Below are 23900 nucleotides of genomic sequence, written 5' to 3' on the forward strand. Positions count from 1 at the left end.
ATTTCTTCCTGAGTTTGGGAAGAGGAAGAGATTGTTTAATGCTCTGAAATGATAACACAAACAGGTTTTGGTTTAATAAGTAAAATAAGATCACTTAATGAACAATTTTTTAAAAAGAGCATTACATTACAATCTGTTCTGATACACCTCCTAGCAAACAAAGCAAACTAACTTTCCCTTCCTTCTATTCCTAATAGCAAAATGAATGTTGCCCCTTTTTTGGCTCTAGATTGGAATCCAAAATCAGTAATGTATTCCAGGACCATTCATTTATCAGGTTCAGAGAGGTTTTTTATCATCTTTGGACTCTAGGTTTTCTTCAAATCTCAATTTGTTTTCCTCTGTTACTCCTAGAATGGCTTCAATGTCATCAATGGCGGTCTGTAAATGAACAGTAAAAATAATACTTGTTACTTAAAGACCTCTTTCAAGTCTTGCACCCAGCCCCTCAAACATTAGCTCCTTTTTGGAGTTCAGTGTGGTTTAGACCAGTTCTGCTTAAAGTGTGTTCCACTAACCAATACCCATCTACAGATTGTTGATTATCAGTCTTAATGAAAGGGTAAAAAAAATTGAGGGTAAGAACTTGGAAAGCTTTATAGAAATTTTTATGTCTATTAAATCTAATAATGAAAAAAATGGACTTCTATTTTATGTCTTCAATTTTTTCATTTCATTTTTCTAGTAATTCATTTTTTATTGTATTTTACAAAAGTTTTGATGCATGATAAGTCAGAAAAAACAAAACAAACAGGTCCTTCACTGCAGATAATTTGAGATGCACTGGTCTAGTCACTCTAGAATGAGGGCTAGTTGGCTGATGGGAGCATTTATTTCCATTGGTTTTTGGGAGAAAAATTGGCACCTTTCCATTTTATTCTAGTTAGTTATTTTTTATTGAGGTAGAATTCACATACCATAAAAGTTACCCTTTTAAAGTATATAATTCAGTGGTTTTTAGTATATTCATAAGCAGCCATCACTACTATGTTGTTCCAGAACATTTTCATCACCCCAAGTAGAAAGTCTATACCCATTAGCTGCCACTTCCCATTTTCCACCTCTCCTAGCTCCTGGCAACCTCTAATCTATTTTCTGTCTCTATGGTTTTGCCTACTCTGGACATTTCATGTAAATGGAATCATACAATCTGTGGCCTTTGTGTTTTAGCATAATGTTTTCAAGGTTCATCCATGTTGTAGCATGGATCAGAACTTAATTTCCTTTTTATGGCTGAATAATATTTCATTGTATCTATTATCTATTTTTACTTTGGTTGCTTGCACTTTAGGTATTATATCTAAGAAACCATTGCTAACCACAAGGTCATGAAGATTTACACCTATGTATTCCAATGTATGAAATATTATTCATTTAATATAATGGAATTCACCCATTTATTAGTTGATGGGAGTTTGAGCTGTTTCTACTTTTTGGCTGTTATGAGTAATGCTTCTATGAACATTAATATACAAGTTTTTATATGAACATATATTTTCAATACTCTTGGGTATATAACTAGGTGTGGAATTGCTGAGTCTTTTTTTTTTTTTTTGGTGATGCTGCATGGTGGCTTGTGGGATCTTAGTTCCGCAACCAGGGATTGAACCAGGGCCCTCGGCAGTGAAAGCATGGCGTCCTAACCACTGGACCACCAGGGAATTCCCTATGTGGTAATTTTATGTTTAACTTAAAAAAATTTTATTTTATTTATTTATTGTCCTTATTTTTTTTGGCTGCATCGGGTCTTAGTTGTGGCACACAGGATCTTTGTTGAGGCATGAGGGATCTTTTCGTTAAGGTGCGTGGTCTGCTCGGGTTTCTCTCTAGTTGCGGTGTGCGGGCTTCTCTCTAGTTGTGGTGTGCAGTTTTCTCTCTCTAGTTGTGGCGTGTGGGCTCTGTAGTTTGCGGCACGTGGCCTCTCTCATTGAGGCACGAGAGCTCAGTAGTTGTGGCACGCGGGCTTAGTTGCCCCACGGGCATGTGGGATCTTAGTTCCCTGACCAGGGATCGAACCCACGTACCCTGTATTGGAAGATGGATTCTTTACTATTGGACCACCAGGGAAATCCCTATTGTTTAACTTTTTGAGGAAATATGAAATTATACATGGCCGTGACACCATTTTACATTCCTGTCAGCAATATATGAGGGCTCCAGTTTCACCATATCCTTGTCAAGCTTGTTATTGTCTGTCTTTTTGATTCTAGCCATCTTAAGTGTGAAATGGTATCTTGCTGTTTTGATTTGCATTTCCCTAATAACTAATGATGTTGAGCATTTCTTCATGTGATTATTGTGTATTTGCATATTTTCTTTTTTTTTTATTTTTTTTTTATTTTTGGCTGTATTGGGTCTTCGTTTCCGCGCGAGGGCCTTCTCGCCTTCTCTAGTTGTGGCAAGCGGGGGCCACCCTTCATCACGGTGCGCGGGCCTCCCACTATCGCGGAGCACAGGCTCCAGGTGCGCAGGCCCAGCAACCGTGGCTCACGGGCCCAGTCGCTCCGCGGCACGCGGGATCCTCCCAGACCAGGGCTCGAACCCGTGTCCCCTGCACTGGCAGGCAGACCCCCAACCACTGAGCCACCAGGGAAGCCCTGCATATCTTCTTTGAAAACTGTCTGTTCAAGTCCTTTGTTCACTTTTTAATTGGGTTATTTGTCTTTCTATTGTTGAATTGTAAGTGTACTTTATATACCGTGGACACTAGAGACTTATCAGATTTATGATTTACAAATGTTTTCTCCCATTCTGTAAGTTGTCTTTTCACTTTCTTGAGTGTCCTTTGGTTCACACAGAAGTATTCAATTTTGATGGAATCCAACTTACTATTTTTACATTGGTTGATTGCACTTAACGTATCATATCTAAGAAACCATTGCTAACCACACGGTTATGAAGATTTATACCTGTTTTCTTCTAAGAGTTTAATAGTTTTAGCTCTTACATTTAAGTCTTTGATCCAGTTTTACTTAATTTTTGTATATGCTGTGGAGTAGAGAGGTACAACTTCATTCATTTGTATGTGGATAGCCATTTGTCCCAGCACCATTTGTCAAAAAGTCTATTCTTTTCTCATTGAATGGGCTTGGCACTTGTTGAAAATCAATTGACTGTAAAAGTGAAGTTTTGTTTCTGGACTCTCAATTCTATTCAATTGATCTATATAATCTATATATCTATTCTTATGACAGCACCACACAGTCTTTTTTTTAAAATTAATTTAAATTTTTTTGGCTGCATTGGGTCTTCGTTGCTGCGCACGGGCTTTTCTGTAGTTGCAGTGAGTGGGGGCTTCTCTTGTTGCAGAGCACGGGCTCTAGGCATGTGGGCTTCAGCAGTTGTAGCACACGGGCTCAATAGTTGTGGCTCGCAGGCTCTAGAGCACAGGCTCAGTAGTTGTGGCGCACAGGCTTAGTTGCTCCGCGGCATGTGGGATCTTCCCGGACCAGGGATTGAACCCACATCCCCTGCATTGGCAGGCGGATTCTTAACCACTGCACCACCAGCGAAGTCCCCATACAGTCTTGATTACTGTAGCTTTGTAGTAAGTTTTTAAAATTGAGAGGCCCTCTAACTTTGTTCTTCTTTTTCAAAATTATTTTGACTATTCTGGATCTCTCGCATTTCCACATGAATTCTAGGATTATCTTGTCAATTTCTGCAAGAAAGCCAGCTGGGATTTTGATAGGAATTGCAATGAATCTGTGGATCAATTTGGAGAGAACTATCATTTTAGCAATGCTAAGTCTTCTATTCCATAAACCATAGAATGTCTTTCTACTTATTTAGGTCTCCTTTTTTTTATGCTGTTTTGTAGTTTTCAGTGGACAGGTTTTATACTTCTTCTGCTAAACTTATTTCTAAGTATTTTATTATTTTGATTTTTTAAAAAATTGATTTAAAATTATTTTTGGATTGTTCATTGCTAATGTATAGAGATACAATTGATTTTTGTATATTGATGTTGGTTCGTACAACCTTGCTGAATTTGTTTATTAGCTCTAATAGATTGTTTCTGGGTTCTTTAGGATTTCTATATATAAGATCATGTCATCTGTGAATAGAGATAATTTTATTTCTTTCCAGTCTGGGCGCCTTTTATTTCTTTTTCTTGCCTAACTGCCCTAGCTAGAACCTCTAGTACAATGATGAATAGAAGTGGTGAGAGCAAACATCCTTGTCTTGCTCCTGATCTTAGGGGGAAAGTTTTCAGTCTTGCACCATTAACTATGATGTTAGCTGTGGGTTTTTCCTAGATGCCCTTATCAGGTTGAGGAAGTTACCTTTATTCCTAGTTTGTTTGAGTGTTTTTATCAAGAAAGGGTGTTAGATTTTGTTAAATGCTTTTTCTGCATCACCTTCCATTTTTATTTGGCCTTTACTTTGCTGGTAAATCCTTGTTTACAAACTGAAAATTCTTATTCGACTGTCCTTAGGAGGGTAGACAGAAAATACTACCCAAAATGAATCTAGTCCACTTTTCACGTTTTTAAAAAAATTATTCCTATTTTGTTGAGATTTAAAGTTTTTACCTTTAGACCTTCTAACAAGAGTAAAAAATGTCAAGATAGCAATTTTATTTATATGACATGAGAAGGCTAGAAACCATGAGATATTTAAAAGCTACTTAAGAACATCTGACTTTTGATGATTTTTAAAGTCAGACAAAGGGCAGAGAAATAGCCTTTATTTTGTCAACAGTACTTGGCTCTGCCAACCTCAAGTCCAAGCTCAGAGTCTACTAATTATGCATGGTTTGGGGGATAAACCATCTGCTTTAGTCTGCCCAGGCTGCTATAACAAAATATTGTAGACAGAGTGGCTTAAACAACAAAAAATTATATCTCACATTTCTGGAGGCTGGGAAGTTCGAGGTCAAGGCTAGCTGATTCAGTTCCTTGTGGGAGCTGTCTTCCTGGCTTGTGGACAGCCATCTTTCTGCTGTATCCTCATATGGTCAGGAGAGAGAGACAGAGAGAGGAGGACAGAGAGAGAGAGAAACAGACAGAAAGAGAGACAGAGACAGAGACAGAGAGAACGAGCGCAAGCTCTCTGGTCTCTTTTGAGGGCATTAATCCCATCATGAGGATTCCACCATTATGACCTCATTTAGACATAATAACTTCCCAGTGTCCCCATCTTCATATATCATCACATTGGGGATGAAGGGTTCAACACGTGAACTTTTGGGAGGACACAATTCAGTCCACAGCACCATCTGATTCTGACTATTAGCTGTATTTGGACAGATAACCGATCACGTGCGTATAGGCTCAGAATTTTGCACATCACAGTAACAGATGAAATGATGCTAGCTGGCAGGAACTTAGAATATAACTGATGAGCATAGATCCTTTAGGACCAGTGAAAGTTGATGCAACACATAAAATCACATTGAAGAGCAAAGCATTATTATCATTATTACTGTTACTAGAGGGACCAGGCCCTAGCTCAAGGAAAAAAAGTATTCAAAATTTTTATTTTTATCAAGCTTTTGTTGGGCTTTCCATTTAAGAGAAAAATCACATGTGGTTTTCTTTCTTTCTTTCTTTCTTTCTTTCTTCCTTCCTTCCTTCCTTTCTTCCTTCCTTCCTTCCCTGCTTCTTTCCTTCTTTTTTTTTTTTTTTTGGCCACTTGGGATAGATCCCCAACCAGGGATCAAACCCCTATCAGGGATCAAACCCTCGCCGCCTGCAGTGGAAGCGCGGGGTCATAACCGCTGGACCGCCAGGGAAGTCCCCCTACGTGGTTTCTGATGAGTCCCTTGACTTACTTGACCAGTTCAGACACGATGAAGGCTCAGACTGGGAACCAGATGCAGACTCTGGTGAGCAATACCAAGTGTTCATCTCTGTTCAGCTGGTATTTTTAAAACTTTCGGTGTAGATCTTGTTCCTGTTTTCTAGAGTTTTGAGACTTCTGGTCAATTACACATGACTGGATTTCCTGAACCAACATCTTTAAGGGACGTTTGGAAGCTTCAAAAGGTTAGCGATGAAAAACACCTGTCCCACTTTGGCAAAATGGGGTGGAGCAGATGGCTTACGTATATGGTGAGGTTTTCCTCTTCTCTCTACACACATGGTCCTTCCTGGCATCTCAGAACTTCTCTGGCCCTAGAAATTTGGGCTTCCCAGGAATCCTTAGCCAGACATTGTATTATCTGAAATATAGGTAGATTATATTCAGGGTTTTTGGTTGTGACAGTCTCTGTTTTGGCTCCATTGTGACACTTCACCTTCAACATCAAAAAGCCCTGTTGTCTTGTAAGCTTTCGTTTGGAAATTGCAGTAAGTTAAAACAAGTCTACTATATTTCAAAGAAAAAGTTTCAAACTATTAAATTTAACTAATGGGTTCAGTGGGAACCTTACAATATTGACCCTGCACGTTGTAAAATATGTACTGCTTACAATGAAAAAAAAATGGTTTAGCACTTGTTTACAATGCAGCATGAGGTATTTTCAGCCCTTGTATAGAAATTAACCAGGATCGTTAGTTAATTAACACCTCACCTTAAAATTGGTCTCGCCTTGCATATTAGGTGCTGATATTTCTTGATGGATGATGAAGAGATTGCGAGCAAAGGTCATGAGGACCCCCTGGAGATCCTCACCGATTGTTCTGTTAATGATATCCAAACAAATGAGTTTACCAACGATTCCCCTCACATGCTTAAAAACAATCACCCTCTCATTTGTGCCTGTCTGGTGATGGAATTTAATGAGTATTTTCAATCTCACAAGGTGGCAATCTTCAGGGAGATATGAAAGATGAGGCTCCATTTTAACTTGTCAACAAAAAGGATTTGTGTAATACATATTTTTTATTAATCAACTTAGCAGAATGTAGGAATAGTTTCAGTCATTCCTAGCAAAAGGCTACCACTGAGCTAGGACACTAGTATTAGCTCATTTTAAAAACTGTTAGTTTAAGAGAATTGTTGCTGAGTAAAATTCATGCCTAACAATTTACTTGCCTACAGAGACATTTGCACCTCAGTATTCTGGAGACTTTCATCTAGAGTTTGTTTTCTATTTCATGTATACAAGTGATTCCTGCTACTTATGAATGCACCCCATTTATGTGCAGAGGAGAATGTGCCCCATTCATGAACAGCTGTCTTTATAAAGCTGAACATACATTTAAAGAAGATTTCAGAGACAACTTGCAAACCATCCTGTAGAATTAAACTATGGTCAGTGAACATTCCCCAACAACTAGGTCATTGTTAAGTTTTAACTTGGAAACAAAACTCCAGGGTATTTTTCTAGCTATTTTTCAAACTTTTTTAAAAATCAAAGTTAAAAACAGATTAAATGAATGGATTAGTTTTTTAAAATCATTCTATCCTGAGGGGGTGAACCTAAAGAGCAAGCTGCCTCTTAAGGCAGCTGCAAAGAACTTTGGGATTACTTCTTTTCCCAGTTGTTAACTGTAAAATAAGTCACCTTAGAGTCTAAGGCTTAGACACTTGTGGAATGGCTTCCTTCCAGCCTGATTGGGCTTTCCCTTGGGTCAGGGTGGGAGTAGATAGCTTCCCAGGCTCCAAGACAGAAGACCAGAGCTCTATGTCATGCCACTGACTATGTGACTTTGGGGAAGTTACTTAAACTCTCTGGGTCTTCATTTCTTTTTCTCTGAAATGAAGGAATTGGACTAGATAAGTACTTCCAAACTTTTTGAGTTAGATTCCCAAAATCCAAGGACCACCTACCCCTACCCCTTATAGCTACTGAACATTAGTATCTCTTCTTTTAATAGAAAAAACAATAGCCAAAGGCAACTTTAGAGTCATTAATTTTTAACAGTGGTTTGTATTTTATTGCCACAGGGTCAGTATGTATTAGACCCTGGGTGCTTCTCCAAACAAATTCCTGGGCCCCGTCCAGATCAAGAAAATCAGAATCTTTGACTGTGCAGTTTCACCAAGTATAGTTTCATCAAGTCCCCCAAGGTGATTCTTACATATACTAAAGATTGAGACCCATACTTTAAAAAAATTGTGTGTGTGTGTGTGTGTGTGTGATGCTGGGTCCACACATGGATTCAAGCCCCTTGCGCCACCCCTCCTCAGCCTCCTCAGGTCCATGGTTCCCAGGCTGGGAATCAAGAAACTAGATGGACTCTAAGTCCCGTTCCCTATTAATGATTCATTTCTAGAATTTCCTTCATTTTTCCCTTGAAATTTCTACTCAAATGCCACTATTTCCAGAAATATGCCAGTACAAATGGAGTCAGTATGACGTTATCCCAGTAAAGCCAAACCACAAAATTCTGGTCTGTAGGGTCATCCCCTCTTGGAGCCCTCACCTGATGTGACCTGACTGCAATAAAGCCAAACAAAGCCCAGCCAACTCATGAAAAGCCTCTCCTTGATCCTCCAGAGAAAATCAAACAACACAAAGAAAAGTTTATAGTTGCTCATCTTTTCTTCTTCAATATTCTGTAGATATTAAAAGGAAGAAAAATATAAGACAGAAACAGTTTCCCAATAAGTCAGGATGACTTAAAGGTACCAAATAACCATATTCCAAGATATGAATAAGACACAATTCAAGGTTGTGGCTCTAAAGTTCTGAGTCCTAGATGAGGAGACAACTTTGCTTGTTCTCCAGAATAACCTGGAGAGAAATCTGCAGGAAACAGGGAAGCATAGAGAAGCCTCCTGAGTGGTGCAATAGGACTCTTCTCAGCATAAATGTATCTTGAGGAGATTGCATCAGGGCCGGAACTGGATCTGAAGAGGGACGACAGACCCTGCCTTTTTGGGGAGCATCTTGCCAAGTCACCAGAGCATTTTTCTAAGCATGCCAGAATGAAAACTGCCCTTCTGCAATCGGGACATCTGAGCTGGTTCCTCATCAGTCACATTTGCTGTGCCTTGTAGGTGTATGTGTTTGAGTGTAATATGTTGTTAAAACTAGCCCCTTACCCATCAATTTTGGATAATTAATCAATTATACTTATGAACTCCTGCTGACACATCTAAAGTCAATTTATGAAATACTTAAAGATCTAAATAAAACAAGATAGACAACCAATAAATCAGCATGCTGATTAAAATGCATGAGAAGCATCATTCTTGTTAGTTGTTATAGTCTATTTTCTTAGCTTATTACATCTCATAGACACACTTCATACTCACAACATTCCCAACTTGTCTCTCTTCAGGTGTTCATAAAATATAAAGATAGTTCCTTGTCTGTCCTATAAAATTTGAATGGGAAGAAAAGAAATAGCATATTACGTTGGAAACAAAGTAAAGAAAACATACTACACGAAGACCAATAAGGCTGATTTGAACTGAAATCTAGAGCTAATTGCAAATACTGTGAGAGGCACATTTGGAAAGGATGTCTCCAGAATATGGAATAGATATGTTCTAGGACAGTGTTTTTTGTAAAATTGAGATTATAATTTATTTATAACATTGTGTAAGTTTAAGGTGTACAAGTTATTTTATATATTTATTTATTGCGATATGATTACCACTGTAGCTTTAGCCAAGACCTCTATCTCATCACATACTTATCATTTTATTTTTGTGGTGAGAACATTTAAGATCTAGTCTCATATTAATTTTGAAGTATATAATGTAATATTGTTGATTATAGTCACTATGCTGTTCATTAGATCCCCAGAAACTATTCATCTTCTAACTGCAAGTTTGTACCCTTTGACCAACATCTTCCCAATCCCCCACCCACCCCGGGCCCTGGTAACCACCGTTCTACTCTCTGTTTCTATGAGTTTGACTTTTTTAGATTCCACATATAAGTGATATTGTACAATTTTTGTCTTTGTCTGGCTTATCTCACTTAGCATAATGCAGTCAAGTTCCATCTATGTTGTCACAAATGGCAAGATTTCCTTCTTTCTCATGGCTGAGTAATATTCCATTCTGCATATATACACTGCATCTTTTTTATTGATATATAGTTGATGTACAATATTATATGTTTCAGGTGTACAACATAGTGATTCACAATTTTTAAAGGTTATGCTCCATTTATAGTTATTATAAAATATTGGCTATATTCCCTATACTGTACAATACATCCTTGTAGCTTATTTATTTTATATATAGTAGTTTGTACTTCTTAATCCCCTACTCCTGTCTTGTCACTCCTGCCTTCCCTCTTCCCACTGGTAACCACTAGTTTGTTCTCTGTATCTGTGAGTCTGTTTCTTTCTTCTTGTATTAACTAGTTTGTTGTATTTTTTAGATTCCACATATAAGTAATAACAAACAGTATTTGTCTTTCTCTGTCTGACTTATTTCACTAAGCCTAATACCTCTACGTGCATCCATGTTGTTGCAAATGGCAAAATTTCATTCTTTTTTATGGCTGAGTTATATTCCATTATACATACATACCGCATCTTCTTTATCCATTCACCTGTTGATGAACACTTAGGTTGCTTCCATATCTTGGCAATTATAAATAATGCTGCTGTGAACATTGGGGTGCATGTATCTTTTTGAATTAGTGTTTTTGTTTTCTTTGGATATATACCCAGGAGTGGGATTGCTGGATCATATGGTAGTTCTATTTTTAGTTTTTTGAGAAACCTCCATACTGTTTTCCACAGTGGCTGCACCAATTTATATTCCTACCAACAGTGTACGAGGGTTCTCTTTTCTCCATATCCTCACCAACATTTGTTATTTGTGCTCTTTTTTTTTTTTTTTTTTTTAATTTTTTTTTTTCAATGCATTTTTTTAAATTAATTAATTTATTTATTTATGGCTGTGTTGGGTCTTCGTTTCTGTGCGAGGGCTTTCTCTAGTTGTGGCAAGCGGGGGCCACTCTTCATCGCGGTGCGCGGGCCTCTCACTGTCGCGGCCTCCCTTGTTGCAGAGCACAGGCTCCAGACGCGCAGGCTCAGTAGTTGTGGCTCACGGGCCTAGTTGCTCCACGGCATGTGGGATCTTCCCAGACCAGGGCTCGAACCTGTGTCCCCTGCATTGGCAGGCAGATTCTCAACCACTGCGCCACCAGGGAAGCCCTATTTGTGCTCTTTTTGATGATAGCCATTCTGATAGTTGTGAGGTAATATCTCATTGTTGTTTTGATTTGCATTTCTCTGATGACTAATGATGTTGAACATCTTGACATGAGCTTGTTGGCCGTCTATATGTCTTCTTTGGAAAAATGTCTCTTCGGGTCTTCTGCCCAATTTTTAATCAGGTTTCTTTTTTTTTAATGATGAATTGTATGAGCTGTTTATATATTTTGGATATTAACCCGTTATTGGTCATATCATTTGCAAATATTTTCTCCCACTCAGTAGGTGGTCTTTTTGTTTTGTCAATGGTTTCCTTTGCTGTGTAAAAGCTTTTAAGTTTAATTAAGTCCCATTCATTTGTTTTTGCTTTTGTTTTCTTTGGGAATCCGCCTTTTAGCTCACTTCCTGGGTGATTCTCACACACATCAAAATTTGAAAACCACTGTTCTAAGAGCAATGGGTAAAAAAATATAGGGAAGCAGTTTGTTGTGTGGAAAATAATTTGTACTTCAAAGGAAAACTACGTGCTGTCTATATCACACCTTGATTCTATGGGAGATATTTTACAACTCTGTAAGTTGTAGGTGACTGAGAGACAAGCAAATTCTGTCCAGTCTGGTAGAGGTTCAACTGATTTTCCTCTCCTGCTCTCCTTGTGGAAAAACCAGTTTTGCCTCCATTTGCATATTCATTTCAGTAGTGATGATCTATAAAGTTGTCTGGTTTTTTGGATTCTTTTTTGTCCTGGTTATAACATCTGCTTAATTCTTCTCTCTTAAATAAATCTTTATCATGTGTTTAGTTTTATATCTGTATGAGAGGCATGATTTTATCCTTTTTTGAAAACTATCTTTTAACAGTTCTTCTCCAAATAAATAAAAGTTAACACTGGAGTTGTCCAATAGTGGAAATGGTGAAGCTGTGAACTCCTCATCACTGGAAGTACAGAAAAGGAAACTACATTTTGGAGATTTGGTAAAAGATACCACATGCCAGAATTACAACTGCCCGTTGACTACCCATTTTATCAGGAAATCTGGGCATTAGGACAGACATTGGGCTAGAATTGTGGTCAGTGCTGGCTGCACATTAGAATCATCTGAGTGCTTTAAAAATTTAATGCCTGGGCCCTACCTCCAGAAATACTGATTTAATTGGTCTGGAGTGGGTCCTGGGTACAGTGCCAGGCTAAGCCATATTGGAGCCTAAGGCAAAGGGAAAACATCAGTATATGTTTATTTAAAATATTGATATTTTGTTCATCATGGATTTCTTGCATTAATTTTGATTTTTAACATATTGAATTACAATATTATTTATCTTTATTACTGAGGTGCTTTGGGTAAGTGCCTCACTTGCCTCACACTAATTCCAGCCCTGCCTGAGCATCTGTACTTTTTAAATCTCCTCACTCACGCCATTCTAATGGGCCGCCAGCGCTGAGAGCTATTGACTAGTTGATCTTGTCTTGCATCCTTTACTGAGCTGTCCAATATGGTAGGCACTAGCTACATGGGGCTACTGAGAACTTGAAATATTAATAATCGAAATTGAGTTGTGCTGTAGCTTTTAAAGACTTAGTACATAAATGTAAAGTATCTTATTAATTTTTATACTGATTACATGTTGAAGTGATAATATTTGTTTTCTTTTTGGGGAGCATCCTTTTCTTGATACTAATTTCTGAGTCAATCAGGTTATGCTGCAGTCATTAAAAAAACAAACAATTCTTAGTTTGTGTAACAAAAAAGTTGGTTCTTGCTCATACTCCATTTCCCACATGGGTCGGCATGGATCTCTGGTCCCTGTAGGTATCAGGGCTGAAGGAGGCTCCATCTCAGTGTTCTTCCAGGATTTCCAAGGCAGGAAAAAGGCTATGGCGACTCATAGAGTGGCTCTTAAAGGGATAAAAAGGACATATATCATTCTGTTCATATTTCACTGGCCAAAACAAGTTACATGGCCACGCCTGACTTCAGGGAGAGGGTGGAGGAAGTACAATTCTGTTATGTGCCTGGAAGGAGGAGAATCAGAACATTTTGAACAGCCTTAATGATTGCCACCATGGCAATCCCTTGGCCCGAGGAAGTGATTGCTGGTGGTTGTGGAGCTATTTAGGATCATGGCACACTGCCTATGTATGTGTGAGACCAGCCCTGCCACACTGTCGCAGGCAGTAAACATGACACTTTTCTCCATATGGCTTTCATTACAAGTTCATTTCATTAAGAAATCAGTGGGGGTATTTTGTAGCATTACAGAAATACCAGGAATGAGACCCACCGAGTTGGTTACAAACTCAGCAATGCGTCCTTCCAATATTCAGCACGGAAAAATAAACTCAAAGGGTGATCTCATTTCCCTCTTTTACCCCTAAGATTTTGGACAAGAAACATCATGTGAAATTCTATGATGATAATGGGAAGAAAAACATAATGTTGAGAATAAGGACTTTGAGGATTCTTCTTTTGGTAGCAATGACACTGATGTATTGTTAACGTTGCTTCTTTTTCTGGAAAGAGCCACCCACATTAAATTTGACCAAGATTGGAAGCAGGTGGCATAGGTAACACTGGAATTAGGGTAAGTGATCTTCTTTTTAGACTCAGAATAACCCAAGGAGGCAATAAAATTTTAGGGAAGTTAATTGTTAGACATAACTTTTTTTTCTTTTGTAAGGTGGAGATAGTCATGGGGGTTATGGAGAAGTTTGCGCTTCTTCAGCGCACAAGAATACACAAGAATTACCTAGGTGGAATATTTTATTTGAAATGGATCCCAGAATTCTTGGACTGGATTGGTAATAATATTTTAGAAACGTACATAGTTAGTGGGAACCAGTCCTTAGGGGGAAAAAGGTGCATAGGGAATACGCTGGTGTAAGAAAAAGAATCATATTTGACTTTACAGACAATTATGAATTAAGGCATTTCATAAAATGCCTGGCTGTGTGACCTGGGGAAAGTGCTTAAACTCTTTAAACATAAATTCCTCACTGCGATACGGTAGAAATAACAACTTCTTACAGGAGAGATATGAAGATGAAAGAGATAATAAAGTAATAGTGCTTAGCTCAGTGCCAGCACATAGTAGGTGCTTGGTAAATGCCTCTCCAAGAAAAGGCATCGGAGAGAACAAGTGGAGAGTTCTGACAAGGGAGGGACCCCAGTGTCTGAAAAGATGAGAATACATCTTAGGAAAAATAGAGCAAGGACATTGTTAGAGAATTTCCAAATTTTCCAAGTAGTCACATGTCTCCTTCTTACCTCAGATTTTTATGATTCCATTTCTCCTCTCTTCTTGTACTTTTGTTTATTATTTGCTCTTTTTCTTTCTATTTATCCCCTCCTACCTTATTTTTATAGATTGTTCCAGTCTCTGGATTTTATCCTCTCTATTTTCTTCTGTTATCTTTTTCTTCTTCATATTGTTCCGTCACTCCGTCACCCCCAATCTATATTTCTCTTTCTCTTCCAGTTCATCTTTCATCGTTTATACGTTGTTTAGCACAGTTGACCTGGAGGCCGAGTCTACGAAATATGCCTGTCAGTTCTTCTGTGCCCCTCTGCCCTTTCTTCATTCTTCTTACCCTCAGTGGAACCCCTTCCTCTGCACCATCCACTGTTTCCCCTGGGCCTTAGTAGCCTGTTCCCTGTACTAAAATTTCTTCTTAGAAATGAATCTGATCAACTCAGAGCCACAAAGGTGTAAATAACTTGTAAAGTTTGGTGCTTTACTTTTCCCAGGAGTACTAGAACTTCAATCAAGTACAAAGCCTTCAGCCAAAGAAATAAATCTCTAATAATAATCTCGGGCAATAGAAAGTTATGGAGCCCGTTTTCTTTTCAGCAGGAGACTTTCCCTGCCAAATATGCCCACTCACAGAGCTTGTTCTGCTTTGATATTTTAGAAGAAAATAAAATAAGTTGATTCAGGTAAAGCTAGAGTTAGATTTAGCCACCTTCTGGCACATGTAAGTCTAATTAATTTAGGGCTAAAAACTACAGTTGACCCTTGAACAACATGGGTTTGAATTGCATGGGTCTACTTATATGCAAATTTTTTTCAACAGTAAATACTACACTACTACACATCCGTTGTTAGTTGAATCCTTGGATGCCGAACTGTGGATACAGAGGGCCAACTATAGCGTTACACTTGAATTTTCGATTATGTGGAGGGTCAGCGCCCCTAACTCCGGCATTTTTCAAGGATCAGCTGTATTTAATTCCAAAGAGATTGTGTTGAGCAGATGTAATAATTAATTTCAGATAAATCAGTTCAATCTGTCCTTTTCATTCTTTCTATATTTTATCAATTTTAATGTAATTTGCAAGGGAATATGAGCTTCATTTTATGTGTTTGCAGTCAGCATGAATCAGTCTAATCAAAAGGCGTTATGCACCCTGACAGTGCCCTACAGTGTGCTGGGGATTGCCAAGTGTCAGCCAGTCAACCTATTCACTGTTGGCCCTGTGCCTAAGGTCCATATGCTTTTCAAGGGCCTATAACAATATGTGAACCCTGAAAAATTCTATTTGTTTTCAAATATGAAAAACAAAAATTAATAAATATGGAACTGAGTATCTACAAATCAAAACATTTGATCAATTGGTTATTGCTCAATTCTTTGTCATTATCTATACATTATATTTAATGTGAGAGGTGAATATATTTTAATATGTTTGATGTGATGTAGGAAGGGTGTTCCACAAGAGCACATAGGGTCACTCAGGTCTTAGAATAGCCCTCTAAGAATTTCAGATTTGAAGATCTGAATCAAAGTGCAAAATCATGAAACTATTTCTCAGAGTAGTATGAATCTCTAGGCACAAAATGGAGGTTCTAGTTTAAGTAGGAGATATTACATTCCACTTTGCCCCCATCCAGCTACACTAAGGATGAAGAAGCTGGGTAGGGGCCATCAATGTCACTGGAAATAGACCAAAAATGGGGGAAAGTATTTTTTTTTTTTTTTAAATCAGAACTCCTCCTAGAAAGAAACTATGGTATGTAGGTGGAAGGATGCTATGGATTGAATTGTGTATCACCCGCCCCCCCCCCCGCCCCATTCATATGTTTAAGCCCTAATCCCCCATGTGAATGTATTGGAAACAGGGACTTTAAGGGAATGGTTATGGTTAATGAAGTCATAAGGGTGGAGCCCTGTTCAGTTAGAACTTGTGTCCTTCTAGAAGAGGTTACAGAGACATCAGAGATTGCTCTTTTCCCGCCGTGTTAGGACACAGCAAAAAGGCAGTTATCGTGCAAGTCAGGAAGAGTCCTCACCGGGAACTGAATTGATCAGCAACTTCACCTTGGATTACCCAGCCCCCAGAACTGTGAGAAATACATTTCTGTTGTTTAAACCATCTTGTATATGGTGCTTTGTTACAGCAGCCCAAACAGACTAAGAGGATATTTATTAGTAAGCAGCTTTGGGTGGGGTCAGAAAGCTCAGGACATGCTTCAAGATTAAGAGATGGTCCCCCAAATTACTCCTAAGTCTGGTGAGCTACAGGGTTTTTGCTTTACTAAGTTGGGTGTACAAGTTTGGGGTCAGAGATCAACGTCCCAAGACCAAGTGCCACCCCCTGCCCTTCCCCAAGCAGCACTCAACCTTCCTCTAAATACATGTCAAACCAATGTTTAAAGAATATCTGTTTGAAGGTGCATCAAATTATTAGCTGCCTAGATCACCCACAGGCCTGTATTTGGTCCAGCCTTGGCCAACTGTCACCCTTCATACCTCAATATCATAGCCAATGCCATGGGCCTTACACATCTGGAGAAAAACATAGTGGAAAATCAGAGAGAGATTGTCATGCCTCAGCTGGGTGCTCATCACCGCATAGCGACTGGTTGCCAGTGACTGGAAAAAAAATCACAACTGAATGTCAGACTCTTTACTAAATATTTAAATAAACTTTTAATTTTAGAATAATTGTGGATTAAGAGAAGGGTTGCAAAGATAATACAGAGAGTTCCTGTATAGCCCACGCCCAGTTCCCCTACTGTTAACATCGTATATTGATGTGGTACCTTTGTCACAACTAAGGAACCAAATTGCCACATTACTATTAAGTCCATACTTTATTTGGATTTCATTAGTTTTTCCCTAATTTTCATTTTCTGTTCCAGGATCCCCTCCAGGACAGCACATTATATTTAGTTGTCATGTCTCCTTAGGTTCTTCTGGGCTGTGACAGTTTCTCAGTCTTGCCTGACAGTTTTGAGGAGTACTGATCAAGTATTTTGTAGAATGTCCCTCAATTTGTGTTTGTCCGATGTTTTTCTAATGATTAGATGGGGGTTGTTGGTTTTGGAGAGAAGGACTACATAGGTAAACTGCCGCTTTCATCACCTCATATCAAGAATACATATATCAACATGATTTATCACTGTTGATGCCGACCTTGGTCACCTGGCTAAGGTAGTTTTCATCAGGTTTCTTGCTGTAAAGATACCCTCCCCCTTTTTGCTCTTCGGCAGCAAATCACTAAGTGCACTCCACCTCCTTGAAGGGACCAATGTTAGAATTTTAATTCCAACTGCTTTCTTTGTTTGGGAAATTGCTATTCTATATCTTGCTTGCCTATCAATGAGAGCTATCCCGAAGAGACTGGTTACAGTAGGTACAAAGCATTTCAACTATAATATCTCCTAAAATATTTAAAATTTAATATGTGCAAAAGAAAGTATTGAATCCTGATAGTTTTGTAGCATGTCCTTTGTGAAATACGATATTTGCCTTTGACAATTATCTCTGTTTGTCCTTGGGTAAATGGAAATTTGGAGAACTGCACATAGAGCCATGGCCAACCTTAGGGCATAGAAAATGGCGATGCCTGGACCAGATTTTGAACTTTGGAGACTCTCAGGTGCTGGGCAACCAGGTGCCTGATCGCATGCAGTGACTTGAAATAGGAGAAGGAGAAGGAGGTGCAGCTGGTTGACAGCTGGCTGCAAGGATCCTAATGACCTGACACACTGTCTTTTGTGAAACCCCAGGCTCTCTCTCTGTCTCTGAGCTAATGCAAGGAAACTGGGGCCAACTGAGTAAGTGCCCAGCGGAGAATGAACATTTCCCCACCTGCATCTCTCTCTCTCTCTGTCTCTCACACACACACACACACACTCAGATTTCATGTTCACCTTTTGTGACATATGTCCCCCACATATTGTGTCTTTTCCTTCCACATTGACGTAAAGTAGTGTATCTGATGGTTACGTTATCAATAGTAGTAATTAAGCCCATTCTTCCCACACATAAGCAGGATCCACATCTACAAAAATGTTAGGCTCCCCCAGGCTAATGCATCGAGTTGTGCACCTCCATTGGTATTGTCCCACTGGGAGCCATTGGGGATTCTATTTTTACAAAAGAAAATCTATTTGACCCTCTATGCCTCACAACTGTACTTTGTTATCACCCTGACCTATCATGAGTTGTTCCCCTGTCTGGCTCCCTTACACGACTGGGAGTTTTCTGAGGGCAGGCACTGTTTGGTTTCTGAATCCCCAGGCTGGACATGATGCTAGCATTCAGTGTTTCTTGAATGAAAGAAAGAATGGATACATGAAATAGGGTAAGTGGATTGCACTTCTCTCTGACTTAAGAGACACTTCAAAGGATGTAATTCAGGGGACTTGCAGTCACTGAGCACTTTGGGGCAGAAGAAGAGATTGATTCACAAAACAGAGGACAGTCACACCATCCCTAGAGAATGACAGCTCAGGACAGTCATCCCAGGCCTTGCCCCTAGAGGACATCTTTTGGAGGACAACGTAGCTCTGGTGGACCTGACAGGGATTATTGGTGGGGTAACAAGAACTGGTTAAGTGAAATTCTGGCTCAGCTATGTAGTCAGTCTGGAGGAACGTGACCGCCAGGCCTGCTTGCCCTGCCATGTCAGGCTGTGCCATGCTCCTGCCTTCACAATGGAGGCCCAGAAGCCCGAGCTTTTGTGTATGGAAGTGAACGGTAAATACTCTGGAATTCCATTGTAGTTACTGAGCATGTAATTGCGTGGTAATTACCATGAATTCACAAGATAATTCCAAGGTTATTTTTGTCTTCTAAACTTGTCTTATGCTGCTATAGTATATAAACTAGCAAACCCAAGATCAGGACCCAGTCAGCGAGGGAGAGAGGTAGGCAGGCATCTGGTAGCAGGATCCAGCTCAGTGCTGTGTATCTTGGCTCCAAAGCAAGGCAGAAGAGCTCACTGTCCAGCAGCAAGTAAGGACAGGCTGTCCTGAGGTTTCTTCTGCTCTACGGAGACAGACTGCAATTCCCCCTCCTCCAGTCCTGGGCTTGTGATTCATAAGGAATCGGAAAGAAAAGCCAGGATATTTGGTGTATGTCTCCAAGCGACATCTTCTTTTCCATGACCATCACCGTCCTAGTCCAGACCATTATGGCCTGGAGGGCAGCTTCTTCTTTCTACTAGGGAGGTGGGAATGCAAGCAGAATTCTATAGTGGAAAGGTTATACAGTGTCAGAATCACTGAAGTTCAAAACCTCACTAGGCCACTTACTATATGTGTGATCTTGAATATGTCATTTAACTTCCCTGACTTTTGATGATTCAATAAGCACCTAGCACCTGATACAGTAGCTACTATTGTTGTTGCTGTTTCTTTGAAAACATCTGCAGGGCCTGGAGCATTGTAGACCTACATCAAATGTAATTTTCCAGGCTATTCCTGCCCCCACTGGTACCTGGGATTCTGAGCATTACTACCAGATTGGGCATTTCCCAAACTCAGGTTGGTCAATGCTCAGAAATCTTCAGTGTCTCCTCTTTGCCTTCAAAATGAAATCCAGACACCTGGCTTGGCTGGAAGACCCTCCCAAACTTTCTCAGTGGACTGCTCCAACCACTTCTCCCACTTCCCTCTTCCCAGATTCTCTGCCCCAGCCCAACTGGTTCATAACAGACCACGGGCTGTCTTCGGCTGCTGTCCTTTCTGCAGGGGGAGGTCTCCCTCTCGTTGCCATGGTGACTGCCTTAGTCTTTAAGGCCAGACCAAGTTCTACGTTTTTAGTAAAGCATCCTCTGTCCCCGCCTGTCCACAGTTGTTTCTCCTAAGAACTCCAGCAGCAAGTTAAGGGACTGTCACCTAAATGGCACTTAAATGAGACCTTGTGGTTTTTCCTTGTGTATGTGCTATCTATTTTATATTTCTTTTCAACTCCTGGAGGACAGGGACTTTGTCAAATGTCTCTGTATCCTGGATGCTTGGTGAAATTCCTGGCTTATCTTAAGTGCTTAATAAATGTGTTATAATAATGCAAATAAAGATGAACATATACAATACACCTCCTTTTTTTTTTTAAAGACTTAACCAACGCTGCAGTTCCTACAGGAAAAAACTGTCAATGATCTAGTGTTGTCTTTTATCCAGCCTGATAGCACAGGTGACAGTATTGTCTCGAGGATTAGATGAGTTTGTAAAGACCTTGGAACAGTGTCTGGCACAAAATAAGCACTCAAAAACAAGTTAGCTCTTATTAGCATTTGTTAAACTAAATAGTTTCACAAATAAGATAAATTATTTGAAAAACAAAACAAAACAACAACCAACCAGTAAATCTTTTCATCAGAAAGGGACTTGAATCAGAAAACCTGGACTTTGCTACTTACTTAACTTTAACTTACTAACTTAGGCAGTTCACTTACCTTTGAATAGCCTTACTTTCCTAATCTGTAAAATGGGTATGATAATCCATGTCTTATCTACTTCTTGGGGTTATCTTGGGGATCAAATAAGCTCATGTCTGTTTAAAGTATAAAGCATTATACAAATGGAAAACATCATTTTTAAAAGGCTGACTTGTGTAATTGACTCTCTTCTGATGCTGTAAAATCCATTTAGGTTTACCAAGGAAGTCATGACCTAAAGAATTTTATAGCATCGGAAGACTCCTCCACAACCATCTGGCCCATTCAGTGCTCACTGAGTCCTGGCCTAGCTCGGAGCAGATTAGGAGCCAGTGGATAATAGTAATATGCCTGCAAATAACCTCATCACACCGGGAGATGAAGCCTCCTTTGGAAGAAGAGCTTTTTCCATGGCCTCAACCAGAGACTTCTTCAGGGATGAGCTGAAGCTGTACTCTGGAGTTGGGTCATTGACTCTCAGCCAACACAAGGCAGGTTGGGTAGCACAATGCTCAGACACAAGCTTTAAAGTCTGACAGGCCCGGGCTTAATTCTGGCTTCCATACTTGCTTGTTGAGTGACCTTCCACAAGTTGCTTAACATTCCTTAACCTCAGTCTTCTTATCTAAAAATGAGCATAATAACAGCACCTGCCCCATATATTAGGTTGTATAAAGATTCATGTAAAGCACTTAGTTAAAGAACCTGGTGAGGAGTAAAGGCTCCGTACATTTTGGATGTTATTATCATGTTATTATATGCATTATAGTTATATGCTGGCCTATCTGGGTCCTTTGAAAAACTTGGAGCTCTTTGCTACTCATGCTTATATCCTCTGCGCTTAGTGGAGTGCCTGGCACAAAGAGGTGAACTTACTTCTAGTTGATTCTGGCTGAAAGTATTAACTGATAACTAAGGTGATGGCTGATGAGGACTTAGCATGTGACCTGTCACAACAATATTACTCCTTTCTAAAAGATTCTGCAAGAAAAAGACCATTCAATGGAAGGCTGTGGAACAGAGGGATGGGCCCTTCCTGTGTCCCCTTACAGGAAAAATTCCCTGTCCCCAGTACCCCACTGTGCATGACACTGCCTGGGCCAGGCTTGATACAGAGCCCTACTCTACAGGCCCCATAAAATCAAATGCCTTAGGAGACCCCGGGGGTCATTTAGGTTTCCCTTATTTTGTAAACAAGGAAACTGAGGCCAGAGAGAGGATCAGAATTCATGACCCCTGACTTAGAGCAGTGTTGTCCTCTCCAAATTCCCACTGGCCACATTTGGAATGTGTGGGAATTTCAGAGGTTAGCCTTTTCTAGTAAAACAAGGGGGAAGAAATAGAAGGCAAAATATTATTGGTAGAAGTCTAGTTTTATTAAACTACCTTTCTAAATCACAATCTAACAAGAATGCTTCAAGCCAAATAAAGGAAGCTCGAAATACTCCTTTTCACTGGAGAATATAATTTTGCTTCAGCCACAATTTAAATTGATTTAGTTCTGAGCACCAGCACTTGAAGTGTGGAGCATATTCTATTTTCGCCATGATACTTGTTTTGACAGTGATGCATTTCAGTTGACATAGTTGAAATCCTTATGTAATAAATCTCTGCCTGAAAATTAATCATGTTTATAATATTCTGAGAATTAATAACACCCATTGCTCAAATCATTAACTTAAAAAAGGAGCTTCCAAAATCTGTTCTCGGCAGTAAGGGACCACAAATAAATGAATGTTTGATAAAATAATCCAAGTAGCAGTTTAACAAGCGTAAACTTGAATGTGGTTGCAATAACATAGAACTATTGTTTAAGGGTTGGCAGAGGCTGATGAGTTTCTTATTTCAGTTACGAAGCAGGCATCCACATGCATAATGAACTGCTCTCTGAATTATTAATGTGTTGCTTATTTAGCCTCATCTGTCTAGAAGATAACGTATCCTAACTCTAATGAGTGAGTGGTTTTGTACATAATTACAGTAGCAGCAGTAGTTGGGGAAATGCGTGCCTTCAAAGAAGGAGTTCTAAAAATAAAGTCATAACATAAACTCTGTTGTTGCATTCTATCAAAATCAAACCCAAAGCATTTGAGAATTCATAATAAATTACAGGAGACAGAATCATTATTAACATCATAATTTAACACAAAAGGTTTTACTTAATCATTCATTACAGATCATGTGCTGTTAAAATGCTTATAAATGACTGGGGTTGTTTTAAGATGTTTGCAGAGATGGTCCCTTTTGGCCACTCACCAACTGTGGTATCGAGGGTCCACCAAGAGAGAGGAAGAGTGAAAAACGGACAGAAAAAGGTAGCAATTTACGTCCAGTCTGACAGAACGTTAATTAAAAGTTAAAAAGCCGTTAGGTGACTCCTTTTCATTTTCAAAACATGTACATCTGGGACTCATCCGATCTTGTTTCCACCTTCAAGGGGTTATTTGTGGAGGACACTGGATCAGAAGCCCACGCACCTGGTCTAACCGGGTCTAAATGAGAGTGGTTTGCCACCTGTTTCTAATAAGGGGACAACGGCTCTTAGAATTCAGAAAAGTTTTTGCTTTTCCCCTGCACAGCGTATTATCTAAAGGAATAGGCCCAAACTGGACACCTTTTATAGGCATTTGTTCTGAATGTGCCCTCATTATCACTGTAGTCGTATCTGTGTATTTCCTTTTTCTTGTCTTCAAAGGGGGCTGCCAACTGACTGTAAACCTGATGGCATCACAGTCTGTTCACACTTGTTCAGGAGCTTCAGTTTGGTTGTAAATTGTACTGTGTGTGCATGCATGCGTGCATCATTCTTTTAAAACTTACCTGTCACACGTGCACATACGCATAGGAGCACGTGTGTGCACACACATGCACAGTGGCACCAGGGTTAGAACCTCCATGTATCTTTCTAAAACCAAAAGCACTTTCAATTTATCCCTACATCAGAAAACCTGAATAGCTCTTCTTCAGTGATTGTAGAGACATTTGAATTATTGAAGATCATAATGTGTCCCTCTTGTGTGTGGGCAATTCCTAAAAGTGTTTAAGACTCTTGATCACAGGAGAATTCCTGTATGTCACCTGTAGCTAGGATTGAAATCTATAGGCAAGATGGGGAAGATAGGAGAGTGCTTCTGATTCTAAGTACAACTTCTGCTTACAGCCTTCTGAAGCAACATACCTAAATGCAGCAAATTGTCTTTGGAAGTCTTGCGTTGGA

At 39.5% G+C, this 23900-nt stretch overlaps 1 protein-coding gene across 7 annotated transcripts in view; it reads right to left on the reverse strand.

The window, feature by feature from the left end:
* Nucleotides 1-279: 279 nt before the first annotated feature.
* The window catches only part of IQCH (IQ motif containing H), a 207022-nt gene continuing 183401 nt past the window's right edge, over nt 280-23900 (reverse strand). For 3 of the 7 annotated variants that reach the window (XM_061181984.1, XM_061181983.1, XM_061181987.1), the window contains 3 exons: nt 9151-9212; nt 6518-6626; nt 280-381 (listed from right to left, as the gene is read on the reverse strand). In XM_061181984.1, coding sequence (XP_061037967.1) covers nt 280-381; nt 6518-6626; nt 9151-9212 — 273 coding nt within the window. Of the gene's footprint in view, nt 382-6517; nt 6627-9150; nt 9213-16764; nt 16888-23900 lie in introns of those variants that run through there. The other 4 variants (XM_061181981.1, XM_061181982.1, XM_061181986.1 and 1 more) reach the window with 3 other exon arrangements.

The sequence above is a fragment of the Eubalaena glacialis genome, chromosome 2 (assembly GCF_028564815.1).
Source record: "Eubalaena glacialis isolate mEubGla1 chromosome 2, mEubGla1.1.hap2.+ XY, whole genome shotgun sequence".
Lineage (NCBI taxonomy): Eukaryota > Metazoa > Chordata > Mammalia > Artiodactyla > Balaenidae > Eubalaena > Eubalaena glacialis.